The following is a 13,952-nucleotide window of genomic DNA, read 5'->3' on the forward strand; positions in this document are numbered from 1 at the left end:
ACACCCAAAGTCGGTGCTGCCAGCCAACCACGGACCTGCACGGCACCATGGGTAATCGTCTAAACCCACCTGACGACACTGATAAATCCCGGCCAGCGGAGAGGCTTATCTTGGAGCCCAATCCTCTGTGGTATGGCACAGAGATAATCACCTGCTCCCTGCCTCCTACACACCTGTCTCTCTCTCATCCACTACAGCCGAGACGAGGCGAGGTCAACGCATCCTTCAGCTCTGCTTTCCACCACAGGAGTGGGCACTGTGTACAACACTCTCCATCTCTACACACAGTCTGGAGATCTGGGCCAATAATCCATTATAAATTGGTATATTGGTCAACCAACAGTAGCTGGGCCACCTGGATGCACTGGGTCTTTGCTTCATATTTCCCATAAATCAGAATGACAGGTATTCTCTCATACCCTATGTCAGGTAGCTACATAGTTGGCAGTAGCGATCAGGTTATTATTAGCTAATTAGCCTCAAATAAAATATGTATTACCATCTAATTATATAATGTTCTTGAGCACATTCATGGGGCACGCTCATATTCATGTCCTTTATAATATCACATTTTAGTACAAACTCATCATCACCATCCGAGAGATAATAGGCAACTTAGTTGAGATCATGAAAGCAGACCAGAGAATGATTGGTTGATGCTCTCAAAGTGGTAGCAAAGCCAAAATAATCTGCATTAGTAATCGGCTGTCAAACCTGCATCATCACATGATGAAAGGTGTCAAGTGTAGAATGAACAGTCTACATGCCATAGACCTTCCCTTTACAGTACCTGTGATGAGCAAAACCTGGACATCTCTTCTCAATGCACTAAACACCTTCTGTATTGTACTGTATTGTACCTCAAGCCACACTGAACTATACAGTGAGAGGGATTGGGGTTCTGTGAAATAGATAATCAGGCAGTGGAGTGTCCCATCAGATAATCTCAAAAGAAACTGAAAACCAGGCCTACAGATTCTCCATCTCACCAGGCCTACAGATTCTCCATCTCATGTCACTTCACATCACACCTGTCAATTATCTGTGTTTATATAAGATACTGTAGCACTGACCTACAACACAAGAAAAAAAGGTTCCAGAGGTCAATCCCAGTTTGATACCTTATCCTATCATTAATCTAATACAGGCACCATCCTCCAAAATACATATGGTAAACAGAGGTTAACAGGAGGGAGTATGGCACTGATTTATGGCCACATACAGATTGGGATTGTATTAATGTGTTCATCTCATGTCCCCACAAGACATGAAGCTCTGTTTCTGTAGGTGCAGTAGTACTTAACAGGCCGAACTCTCGCATGACACAGAGACAGTTTTTGTCACAAAGTCAGTTAATATCAATGAAGAAATGAAAAAAATATTTTTTTGCCATTTCAAATTACACACTCCAGAGGTTCTGCACCCAGGAGTGGCCTAGTTCCTTGAGCCTCTGAGGTCGAGATTAATGTTCTATTTCTGCCTGTGGTCACCCTACCTTTGTCAGCAATAATTCCCCTTTGATGCATCTGCTGCAGGTGATGTGGCTTCTGACTTCCAAGTGTTTAACCAAGGAGCAAATTGGCGGTTACTTGCCAGCAACTTTCTGATCTCTGTGTCAAGGTGGAGTCAATGGAGTTGAGCAAGCGCCTTTGGCACAGTCTTCAAAGGAAAGTGTACATATACAGTGGTAGGCCAGTACTGTTAGTTTGAGTGTGTATCAGCGTCTGTATCTGTGTATGTGTGTGTGTGTGTGTGTGTGTGTGTGTGTGTGTGTGTGTGTGTGTGTGTGTGTGTGTGTGCGTGTCTCCGTGAATATTTGCCTCAAGTATTAATTGATGTACAAAATAATTTTTCACGTTTCCAACATAACCCTCGGTTGCTTGGTTACTGACTACAAGCGGTGCCAAGCGAGCCCCATATGGCTGTCCACCTACTGTGACCTCAAGTGTCAGGCAGCGCGCCTGGACTCTAGCACGGGCTCAGTGCACATTATGGCAGGGGTTTTGGGTCACACTAGGATCCAGCACCCCTCTGGAGCTCCAGAAGTTTGAGGTCAAAACAGAGGCCTCAAGGGAGGGGTGTTGGACCAGGGCCCGGGGGAAGGAGAGACAGACCAACCAAATCCATCCACATGTCCCATCAGCCCACTTCTACTGCTGTCTGTTCTGCTTTCACACACAGGCATCAGCACTTCTCCCCTGGACATGTTTTCGCACAATATTTTGCTCATTATATTTGTGGTCACCTTGGTTTTCCTACTGCTGGTCTGTCCTGATGACCGTTTGGGATATGTGTTTATATATTTTCACATGGATAGGCAACACAATGCTGTCCAATGCTCAAGCATCATTCCCCCCTTTAACAGAGCAAACACATCATTCATAACATCTGTTTATGCATGAACAACATTTTAAAAAAAACAATGATGTATTCATGAAAGTCTTCTCACTGTGCATTGTCATTTTCTAAGGAGTGAGAGGGGGATCAATGTTACCTCTGCTGGGCACATGCAGTGCTAACAGTACTATACATTCTCTATATTTTACTCTAGAATGATTCTTTGTTTTCTTGGACTAGTTTGCTTTGTGCTCCTCTGCAGTGACTCAAGACAACAGCTCCTTGAACAAATAGCAATCATGTTCAAAACACTGACTCTGTCTGTCTGTCTGGCTGTCTGGCTGCAGAAATACAACACAAATACAAACCAAAGCCTTGTTTCGTGTGCTGCTCTGTAGCCCATTGAAGCTTGTGCAAACAAAAAGGCACCTTTCTTAACCTTCATTTTCTCTTTTCAATTGCTTTCCTTTGAAAAGTCAATGAGGATCATTATTGTTGGGTCGAAAGAAATGCCCTTGAATAAGTGAATTTCAAAGTTTAATATCAAACCAGGCTGCAAGTTATAGCTGTATAAAAATCACAGTCTCAGCATGTCAACAAAAGTACATATGAATACACACTGTATTGTTTGCTTTGTAGCGGACTGTAATCATTCTGCAGGCGAATTGGCAGCTCAATGGCGAATAAATACGTTTGGCAAATTCAAATATTCATCATGTATTTGTGCACAGTGGCTGTGTCAGCGATCAGGAAACACTACACACACTGAATCCAATTAAGATTCCAATGAAAGGCATGTATGAAAAGATCCAGCACCACTATTGTAACACATATTGTGTTTTTATGTTGCATGTAGAACAGTCTGACCACTCAACACAGGTCATCTGCATCTCACTGAGGAGGAATAGCGAGGTCATGGGAAGAGAGGGATGATTCCCGGTTACATAATTGGGTCAGGCAACCCACACAGTTATATTATTACAACAACATGCAAATGTATGAATTGCATTTTTCAAAACAGATCTGTGAGAAACCATTCCATGGGGATGCATACCATTTTTGCCTGTCTGATAATATAAAATCAAACACATTTTTGTTTGTCACATGCGGCGAATACAACAGGTGTAGACTTTACAGTGAAATGCTTGCTTACGAACCCTTCCCAACGATGCAGAGTTTAAAAAATATATAATAATAGCACAAGAGGAATAAAATACACAAGAATGGAGCAGGGAGTACCAGTACCAGATCACTGTGCAGGGGTATGAGGTGTGTGAGGTAGATATGTACATAAATGAAGAGTAAAGTGACTAGGCATCAGGATAGATAATAATAAGATTAAAATAAAGAACAGAGTAGCAGCAGCATATGATGAGTTAAAAAATGTGTGCACGTGTATGGGTGTTTGTTTTGTGTGTTTGTAGTGTATGTGAATGTGTATGGGTTTTGTGTGAGAGTGTGAGCGTAGTGTGTATATAGTGTGTATATATAGTCTTGTGAGTGTGCATAGAATCTGTGCAAGATAGGGTCCATGCAGATAGTCCTGGTAACCATTTAATTAACTACAGTTGAAGTTGGAAGTTTACATACACTTAGGTTGGAGTCATTAAAACTTGTTTTTCAACACCTCCACAAATTTCTTGTTAACAAACTATAGTTTTGGCAAGTCGGTTAGGACATCTACTTTGTGCATGAAACAAGTAATTTTTCCAACAATTGTTTACAGACAGATTATTTCACTTATAATTCACTGTATCACAATTCCAGTGGGTCAGAAGTTTACATATACTAAGTTGACTGTACCTTTAAACAGCTTGGAAAATTCCAGAAAATGATGTCATGGCTTTAGAAGCTTCTGATAGGCTACCTGTGGATGTATTTCAAGGCCTAACTTCAAACTCAGTGCCTCTTTGCTTGACATTATGGGAAAATCAAAATAAATCAGCCAAGACCTCAGAAAAAAAATTGTAGACCTCCACAAGTCTGGTTCATCCATGGGAGCAATTTCCAAATGCCTGAAGGTACTACGTTCATCTGTACAAACAATAGTACGCAAGTATAAACACCATGGGACCACGCAGCCGTCATACCGCTCAGGAAGGAGACGCGTTCTGTCTCCTAGAGATTAACATACTTTGGTGCGAAAAGTGCAAATCAATCCCAGAACAACAGTAAAGGACCTTGTGAAGATGCTGGAGGAAACAGGTACAAAAGTATCTATATCCACAGTAAAACAAGTCCTATATCGACACAACCTGAAAGGCCGCTCAGCAAGGAAGAAGCCACTGCTCCAAAACCGCCACAAAAAAGCCAGACTACGGTTTGCAACTTCACATGGGGACAAAGATCGTACTTTTTGGAGAAATGTCCCCTGGTCTGATGAAACAAAAATAGAACTGTTTGGCCATAATGACCATCGTTATGTTTGGAGGAAAAAGGGGTAGGCTTGCAAGCCGAAGAACACCATCCCAACCGTGAAGCACGGGGGTGGCAGCATCATGCTGTGGGGGTGCTTTGCTGCAGGAGGGACTGGTGCACTTCACAAAATAGATGGCATCATGAGGAAGGAAAATTATGTGGATATATTGAAGCAACATCTCAAGACATCAGTCAGGAAGTTAAAGCTTGGTCGCAAATGGGTCTTCCAAATGGACAATGACCCCAAGCATACTTCCAAAGTTGTGGCAAAATGGCTTAAGGACAACAAAGTCAAGGTATTGGAGTGGCCATTACAAAGCCCTGACCTCAATCCTATAGAAAATGTGTGGGCAGAACTGAAAAAGCGTGTGCGAGCAAGGAGGCCTACAAACCTGACTCAGTTACACCAGCTCTGTCTGGAGGAATGGGCCCAAACTTATTGTGGAAGGCTACCCGAAACGTTTTATCAAAGTTAAACTATTTAAAGGCAATGCTACCAAATACTAATTGAGTGTATGTAAACTTCTGACCTACTGGGAATGTGATGAAATAAATAAAAACTGAAATAAATAATTCTCTCTACTATTATTCTGACATTTCACATTCTTAAAATAAAGTGGTGATCCTAACTGACCAAAGACAGGTAATTATTACTAGGATTAAATGTCAAGAATTGTGAAAATCTGAGTTTAAATGTATTTGGCTAAGGTGTATGTAAACTTCCGACTTCAACTGTATTTAGCAGTCTTATGGCTATTTAGCAGTTTGGAGGTAGAAGCTGTCTAGGAGCCTGTTGGTCCGAGAGCCGATGCTCCGGTACTGTTTGCCGGACGGTAGCAGAGTGAACAGTCTATGGCTTGGGTGGCTGGAGTCTTTAGCAATTTGTCTGGCCTTTGCCTGATATCGAGGTCCTGGATGGCAGGGAGCTCAGCCCCAGTGATGTACTGGGCTGTCCGCACCACCCTCTGTAGCACTTTGCGGTTGATGGCGGTGCATTTGCAATACCAAGCGGTGATGCAGCCAGTCAAGATGCTCTCAATCGTGCAGCTGTAGAAGTTTTTGAGGATCCGATGGCCAATGCCAAATCTTTTCAGCCTCCTGAGGGGAAGAGGCGCTGTCGTGCCCTCTTTACGACTGTGCGGGTGTGTGTGGACACACCCTGATATTCCACCTGGTCCGGCGGCCTTGCGAGGGTTAACCTGTTTAAAAGTTTTACTCACATCGGCCATGGAGAGCGAGATCACACAGTCATCCGGAACAACAGGGGCTTTCATGCAAGACTCAATGTTGTATTCCTCGAAGCGAGCATAAAAGGCATTTCGCTTATTTGGGAGATCTGCATCATTAGGCATCTCACGTCTGGGTTTCCCTTCGTAATCCGTTTTCATCTGCAAGCTCCTTAAAAAAGTATATAATATTTGACACAACCATGCCTGGTGTCAAGGTTGGAGGATTTCAATTGAACCACGTTTTCACTGTGACCTCCACCTTCACATCCACCTGCACCTCTCATTCATACCTTCACTTAAAGATGCACTCCGGGATCTTCAGCACAAGAAATGTGTAACATATTGCACAAATTGGATTTGTACCATATCACACGAAATGGATGACATAGTAAAAAATGTGATGACTTAGTACACAAAAAATGAGCACCATTTTCAAAACTACTGGCTGAAATTATACAAAAGTTTGAGAGTACGGCTTTAATCCTTGAGTTATGAAACTCCACTCTGATATGCGTCAAATTTAACCCATGCTACAGCTCTCGAAATAAGTGCATCTTGTCACGCTGGGCTTGACAGCGGCCTGTGAAGGTCATTAGTCTAAAAACAAATGCACTGTCAAAGGTCTGTCTCACACTGTCTCACACTACCAGTCAGGGTCATCCTCCTCCCCTTCGTCCTCATCTAAATGATCATCCTGTAATCCTATACAAACAAGATGAAAATCCATGTAGAAAGGGGTTAATTTCCATTCTGAACTCATGACTTGACTTCCAATGCCACCTCTGCTGAATTCAATATTTCTGAACAATGGTTGGGGAATAAAATAGTTATTTTCCAGTAGCTAAGTAAAAAACGCATGCTCTCTCTCCATTACACCCAAATGACTATATCTGTTTTGAGGAGCTCTTTTCTCAGCGCATTTAGCATATAAAAATCCACACTAGAACTAGTTATCTTGCCTGGAAAATACAGTGCATTATTCCAAACACTTGTGTATAATAGGACACTTTGCAATACAGTAAGAATTATTTGGCCCCCATCTATAATACATGAAGTTCCTAAGGGCCCAATTTCCTATTCTTTGTTTGGCTCAGGCCTATGCAACTGGCTGCATATTACAAGTGACTCACCTCATTGTTAGCACTATTATAACCATATAAAACATTTCTGTTGACAACTCAAAGCCCTGGCCTTGCATCGCGAAAGGGGGAGGATATAATGCAGCTTTAGTAGTGCTGTTTGTTATCAGGAAGTAAGTAAGATAGGAAGGGGAACTATGATTGGAGACAGGGGAAGACAAGGCTTCCAGTTCCCCTCCTCTTTCTCTCTTGTCTGATAGGACTGCTCAGATCAATGAGAGATGGAGAGATTATTCTGGACTCTGACACGCTAATAACTTAAAGCTATCTAGCCTCAGCAATAATGTGGCTTCTGTGGTTGACACATTTAATAATCAATGAATCACTCCATGAAACAATCGTCTAATTGCTCTTTGCTGCAGACGAGGAGAGAGAAGGAATTATGTAACGTGGAGTGTCGAACGCTAAGCAAACATATCAAGTGCTAACTCATAGTGTGGGGGGGGGGGGGGGGGGGGGGGCAGATGGAGGCTAGGGAGAGATACAGTGCCTTCAGAAAGTATTCATACCCCTTGACTTAATACACATTTTGTTGTGTTGCAGTCTGAATTCAAAATGGATAAAATATTTTATTTTTCACCAATCTACACACAATGACAAAGTGAAAACATGTTCTTAGATTTTTTGGGAAAATGTATTGGAAATTAAATACAGAAATATCTAATTTACATAAGTATTCACACCTTTGGCAGCGATTACAGATGTGAGTCTTTCTGGGTAAGTCTCTAAGAGCTTTCCACAACTGGATTGTACAACATTTTTCCATAATTTTTTTCAACAATTTTCAAGCTCTGTCAAATTGGTTGTTGATCATTGTTAGACAACCATTTTCAGGTCTTACCATATATTTTCAAGTAGATTTAAGTAAAAACTTTAACTCGGCCACTCAGGAACATTCACTGTCTTCTTGGTAAGCAACTCCAGTGTAGATTTGGCCTTGTGTTTTAGGTTATTGTCCTGCTGAAAGGTGAATTTGTCTACCAGTGTCAGTTGGAAAGCAGACTGAACCAGGTTTTCCTCTAGGATTTTGCCTGTGCTTAGCTCCATTCTGTTAATTTTTTATCCTGAAAAACTCTGCAGTCCTAAATGATTACAAGCATTCCCATAACATGATGCAGCCACCACTATGCTTGAAAATATAAAGAGTGGTACTCAGTAATGCGTTGTATTGGATTTGCCTCAAACATAATACTTTGTATTCAGGACAATTTTTTGGCAGTATTACTTTAGTGCCTTGTTGCAAACAGGATGCATGTTTTGGGACATTTTTATTCTGTACAGGCTGCCTCCTTTTCACTCTGTCAATTAGGTTAGTATTGTGGAATAATTACAATGTCGTTGATCCATCCTCAGTTTTCTCCTATCACAGCCATTAAACTCTGTAACTGTTTTAAAGTCACCATTGGCCTCATGGTGAAATCCCTGAGCGGTTTCCTTCCTCTCCGATATATCTTTGTAGTGACTGGGTGTATTGACACACCATCCAAAGTGTAATGAATAACTTCACCATGCTCAAAGGGATATTTAATGTCTTCTTTTTATTATATTTTTACCCTTCTACCAATATGTGCCCTTCTTTGCGAGGCATTGGAAAACTTGCCTGGTCTTTGTGGTTGAATCTGTGTTTGAAATTCACTGCTCGACTGAGGGACCTTAGCGATAATTGTATGTGTGGGGTACAGAGATGAGGTAGTCATTCAAAAATCAGGTTAAACACTGTTATTGCACACAGAGTGAGTCCATGTAACTTATTATGTGACTTGTTAAGCACATTTTTACTCCTGAACTCATTTAGGCTTGCCATAACAAAGGGGTTGAATACTTATTGACCCAAGACATTTCAGTTTTTCATTAATTTGTAAAAATTTTGAAAAACATAATTCCACTTTGACATTATGGGGTATTGTGCGTAGGCAAGTGACAAACATATCTCAATTGAATCCATTTTAAATTCAGGCTGTAACAAAACAACCTTTGGAAAAATCAAGGGGTGTGAATACTTTCAGAAGGCACTGTACAGCAGAGCACCCAACACTTCCCTCTCCGACCAGTCCCCCTTCCCCCGCCTCCCATTTTCTGCAACTCCGCAATAGCCACTCAGTTTATTGGATAGGGGGATATCTGCACACAGCGGTGTCTTCATTATGTTTTGATGATTTTCAATAACCTGTGTTTACAAATGGGATGCGTAGGCATTATTCAGGCCCCTTTTCTAAGTAACAGATGAAACTTCCAAAGAGCTGAGTAGGTGTATTATCATCCATAGCAGGCGTTATACTCTTCAATACATATTCCACCCACATTACAAATGTGCTATGCAGTGCCTCATATTATTGAAACCCACAAAGTACTCCATAAGAAATGGAGTTCAACTGACACTTTAATGAGATCACATCCCATTGGAATATTCCATTGCAATCCATTCACTTTATATAGAGACCATTAATCAGGAAACCGGTAATAGCATCTCAATCTGAACAACCCTAAATGTCAAACAGGCTTTTCAGTTGACAGATGCTGTTGTCTAGAGGATCCTGTAATTTGTTAAAATGAATCTGGGGAATATTCAAGGATATGGATAATCTGCTCTCACACTGTTGGCTAGTTAGAGAGATAACTATGATGGATGATTAAATCTACCAGCTCACTAGGGAACTTGCCATCAAACATTGTCTTCATTGGGTAGAGATAGGCCTATTCAAGGTGTGGTTTTGTACATGGTTTGGTTGCAATATTTACTTAATTCTCCAAAGTAATGTCAAGTCATAGATTTTTTTTAAATTATGAAACATTACAAACATTACCTCAGGCTATAGAGCACGGTGCCATCTGGATGCAGTCGAATCATTCTGTTTTTCACTGTGACACCATGGACAAAAGACTTCTTGTCATTTAGGAAGTAGGTGTCCGGGACCCACAGCTGATCCGCTACCCGGTTATCCAGGGTGAGATTGAGGGGAATCTCTGAGTAGGATAACCGCTTGTCTCGCCAAGCTTGCTGGAAATACATAGTCAATGTATAGTCCTAAAAAGAGAGAGAGAGAGAGAGATAGAGACATAGAGAGAGAGAGACATAGAGAGAGAGAGAGAGAGAGAGAGAGAGAGAGAGAGAGAGAGAGAGAGAGAGAGAGAGGTTACTGGGGACCAGGGTAACAGGATGGCATGTCATATATTACATGATGTTAACTTAAAAGCATGTCATGTAACTCAACATGAGTAGTGTCTGACCATTTGTATTGACAGATTTATAGAGAAAAAACGTTATTTTAGCAAGACAATGTTGTCTGCAATGGCTTAGTACTACTGCACATGTGCATAACAAATGCCAGCATGTCCAAATAAAAAAGCATGTTATGATTTCAGTAGCAAGAGTGCAGAGTTTCAGACCCTCCGTTGGCATTGTGCATTCATACATCAAGTCAAATGTTTACGGCTTTGCCTAAAAGCTACACTATATATACACTAGTATGTGGACACCCTTTTAAATTAGTGGATTCGGTTATTTCAGCCACACCCGTTGCTGACAGGTTTATAAAATCGAGCACACAGCCATGCAATCTCCATAGACAAACATTGGCAGTGGAATTGCCTTACTGAAGAGCTCAGTGACTTTCAATGTGGCACCGTCACAGGATGCCACCTTTACAACAAGTCAGTTTGTCAAATTTCTGCCCTGCTAGAGCGGCCCCGGTCAACTGTAAGTGCTGTTATTGTGAAGTGGAAACGTCTAGGAGCAACAACGGCTCAGCGCGAAGTGGTAGGCCACACAAGCTCACAGAACGGGACCGCGGAGTGCTGAAACACGTAATGCGTAAAAATCATCTGTCCTTGGTTGCAACACTCACTACCGAGTTCCAAACTGCATTTGGAAGCAACATCAGCACGATAACTATTCGTAGGGAGCTTCATGAAATTGGTTTCCATGCCCGAGCAGCTGCACACAAGCCTAAGATCAACATGCGCAATGCCAAGCGTCGGCTGGAGTGGTATAAAGCTTGCCGCCATTGGACTCTGGAGCAGTGGAAACGCATTCTCTGGAGTGATGAATCACGCTTCACCATCTGGCAGTCCGACAGACAAATCTGGGTTTGGCGGATGCCAGTAAAATGCTACCCGCCCGAATGCATAGTGTCAACAACATTCAAGTTTGGTGGAGGATAAATAATGGTCTGGGGCTGTTTTTCTTTGTTTGGGCTAGGCCCCTTAGTTCTAGTGAAGGGAAATCTTCACACTACAGCATACAATGACATTCTAAACGATTCTGTGCTTCCAACTTTGTGGCAACAGTTTGGGGAAAGCCCTTTCCTGTTTCAGCATGACAATGCACAAAGCGAGGTCGATACAGAAATGGTTTGTCGAGATCGGTGTGGAAGAACTAGACTGGCCTGCACAGAGCCCTGACCTCAACCCCATCGAACACCTTTGGGATGAATTGAAACGCTGACTGCAAGCCAGGCCTAATCGTCCTAACATCAGTGCCTGACCTCACTAATGCTCATGGCTGAATGGATGCAAGTCCCCGCAGCAATGTTCTAACATCTAATGGAAAGCCTTCCCAGAAGAGTGGAGGCTGTCATAGCAGCAAAGGGGGGACCCACTCCATATTAATGCCCATGATTCTGGAATGAGATGTTCGACGAGCAGGTGTCCACAGACTTTTGGTCATGTAGTGTATGTCTGCACTGCACTGTAAAACAGGTATTCTGTTTAAAGTGTATCTGTGTACTGTAGAGATTACATCATCAATACGTTTAATAGAAAAACAAGCTATTAAATAGGAGAGAAAATATGACCCCACTTCATATACCGTATATTGACTACTTCAGGTTTATTACCTCCTCTGTAACTTAGCCTAGTCCTGACTTCATACGCAACTTTATTGACTTATGTCGCTGCAAATGATTACTAATATTCTCTGTAAAACAACAAATGACAAAATAAGAGTTGCAGAGCACATTGCATTTCAGCTGAATATAATCATTTGTGGGGTTAGCCAGGGAGTATTGCAAAATGGTCAGAGTGAATTTGGAACAAACAGCCAAGCCAGCACACTGCTCCTGCTACGCTAACAATAAGAGGCACAGCAATCCATCCATCCATCCATGAAAAATAAACTTGGGGAAACTTGCTGTGTCAGGACACTTTTGTCACCACTGGCAGATCCACTTCTCCTAACAGAGGCTGAAAATGCATTTTCGATATGCCTGTTGGTTGCAAAGATGATGACATCCCTATATCTACTGCACTAAATGGACTGACTAGAAAGGGGGGCATGAAAGCAGAGATTGAGCCAGTGAGCTATCATCATGTGTCTCACTCCCAACATATCCCTCCATTTCTCTCCATATTAACTCGTTGTTTGCAACAGTGTGTTGCTAACATGTTTGCTGAGCTAACTATGCTATTGCAAGTCCCATCAAACATTGTGCATCATAACATTAAAGAACAAACATCAGAGCCTGGTTATAATTATCATCATTTTGAAATGTTTGTATTTCCTTTTCCGGCTAGGGATGTTTTTACTGCTTATCAAAAATGTAAATGTTTATGCAAATTACGTATCTATACTGAGTAAAGTGTTATTTGTTGGTCATTGTTATGTCGATTGATCAATAGTATTGCCTGTGAGGTGTGTTAACACTGTCTATTGAAAATACTAATACCTGTTCTAGGTTAATTGTTGGTCCTCTGTAGCTCAGCTGGTAGAGCACGGCGCTTGTAACGCCAAGGTAGTGGGTTCGATCCCCGGGACCACCCATACACAAAAATTTTTATGCACACATGACTGTAAGTCGCTTTGGATAAAAGCATCTGCTAAATGGCATATTATTATTATTATTAGGTGTTAATGGTTTATGCCAGGTTAGGAAATATCTTTTTATCATTCAGGGTGGCTGTTTATGAGGTAACGTGCTGTTACAGAGATCTGCCAGTATATAGGCACCTACAGCTGAACAAAAATATAAACGCCCCTTACAAAAAAAGATTGCTGTCAGAGTGCAGTATAGCTGCAGTATGCTGCAAATACTGCGTCCAAAAGAAAACTTTTTTTACTGCAGTAATCTTGCCGTATAACTGCAGTTAGAGTGCAGTATAACTGCAGTTCAACTGCAGTACACTGTAGTTATTCTGCAATTGCTGCGTCCAAAATACCACAGTCGACTGCAGTTACTGCACTTTTACTGCAGTTTCAAAACTGCAACAATTTCAAAGATTTTCCTGAGTTACAGTTCATTTAAGGAAATCAGTCAAAGTTTATTCAGGCAGAGAAATATGAACATTTATAGATCCATGTACGATAACAAATAGTTTGCCATGACTGCTCACTGTGTGTGTCAAGGGAATAGTCCCTTGGATTAAGGGTAAACTGCATCTGTTCTCACCTGGCATAAGGATTACACCAGCAGTTTAGGATTAGTTTAGGATTTTACTATTTGATTTTGATCTATGATTGTAAATGTATGTACAATTCAGTCTTTGACTGCGAATTTGCCAATAAAGCCTACTATTACCTACTACCAGCAGTATTCACATCATTTTGAAATATCATGCAATATGAAGCATGTTGGCGTTAGCGATTACATAATCACTGTAGGCATTTCCTGTGAGGCATTTCCTGTTTTCACACAGGAGTTTTCACAGCTGTCAAAAGTTTGGACAGACCCCACACTTGAATAAAGAGTGCATTATGGCTGTGGCTTATTAGGCTGAGGGATAAAGAGTCCCTTCGGCATCCCATTTCTGCTACAGTCTTGAACCAGCGTTACCTGAGAGGGGAGGCTTGCTTAGCAGGATGGCCCTGCTGATGTGCCACTGTGCCAAAGTTGCT

At 41.7% G+C, this 13,952-nt stretch overlaps 1 protein-coding gene across 3 annotated transcripts in view; it reads right to left on the reverse strand.

Moving 5' to 3' along the window:
- Nucleotides 1-13,952, reverse strand: part of LOC311135549 (gamma-aminobutyric acid receptor subunit beta-2) — a gene marked incomplete at both ends in the record, with an annotated part of 78,202 nt that overhangs the window by 39,548 nt on the left and 24,702 nt on the right. For all 3 annotated transcript variants that reach the window (XM_084169559.1, XM_084169561.1, XM_084169560.1), the window contains one exon: nucleotides 9,928-10,148. In XM_084169559.1, the coding sequence (XP_084025685.1) occupies nucleotides 9,928-10,148 (221 nt within the window). The remainder of the gene's footprint in view (nucleotides 1-9,927; nucleotides 10,149-13,952) is intronic.

Source organism: Coregonus lavaretus (assembly GCF_964263955.1).
Source record: "Coregonus lavaretus genome assembly, chromosome: 10".
NCBI classification, from domain to species: domain Eukaryota; kingdom Metazoa; phylum Chordata; class Actinopteri; order Salmoniformes; family Salmonidae; genus Coregonus; species Coregonus lavaretus.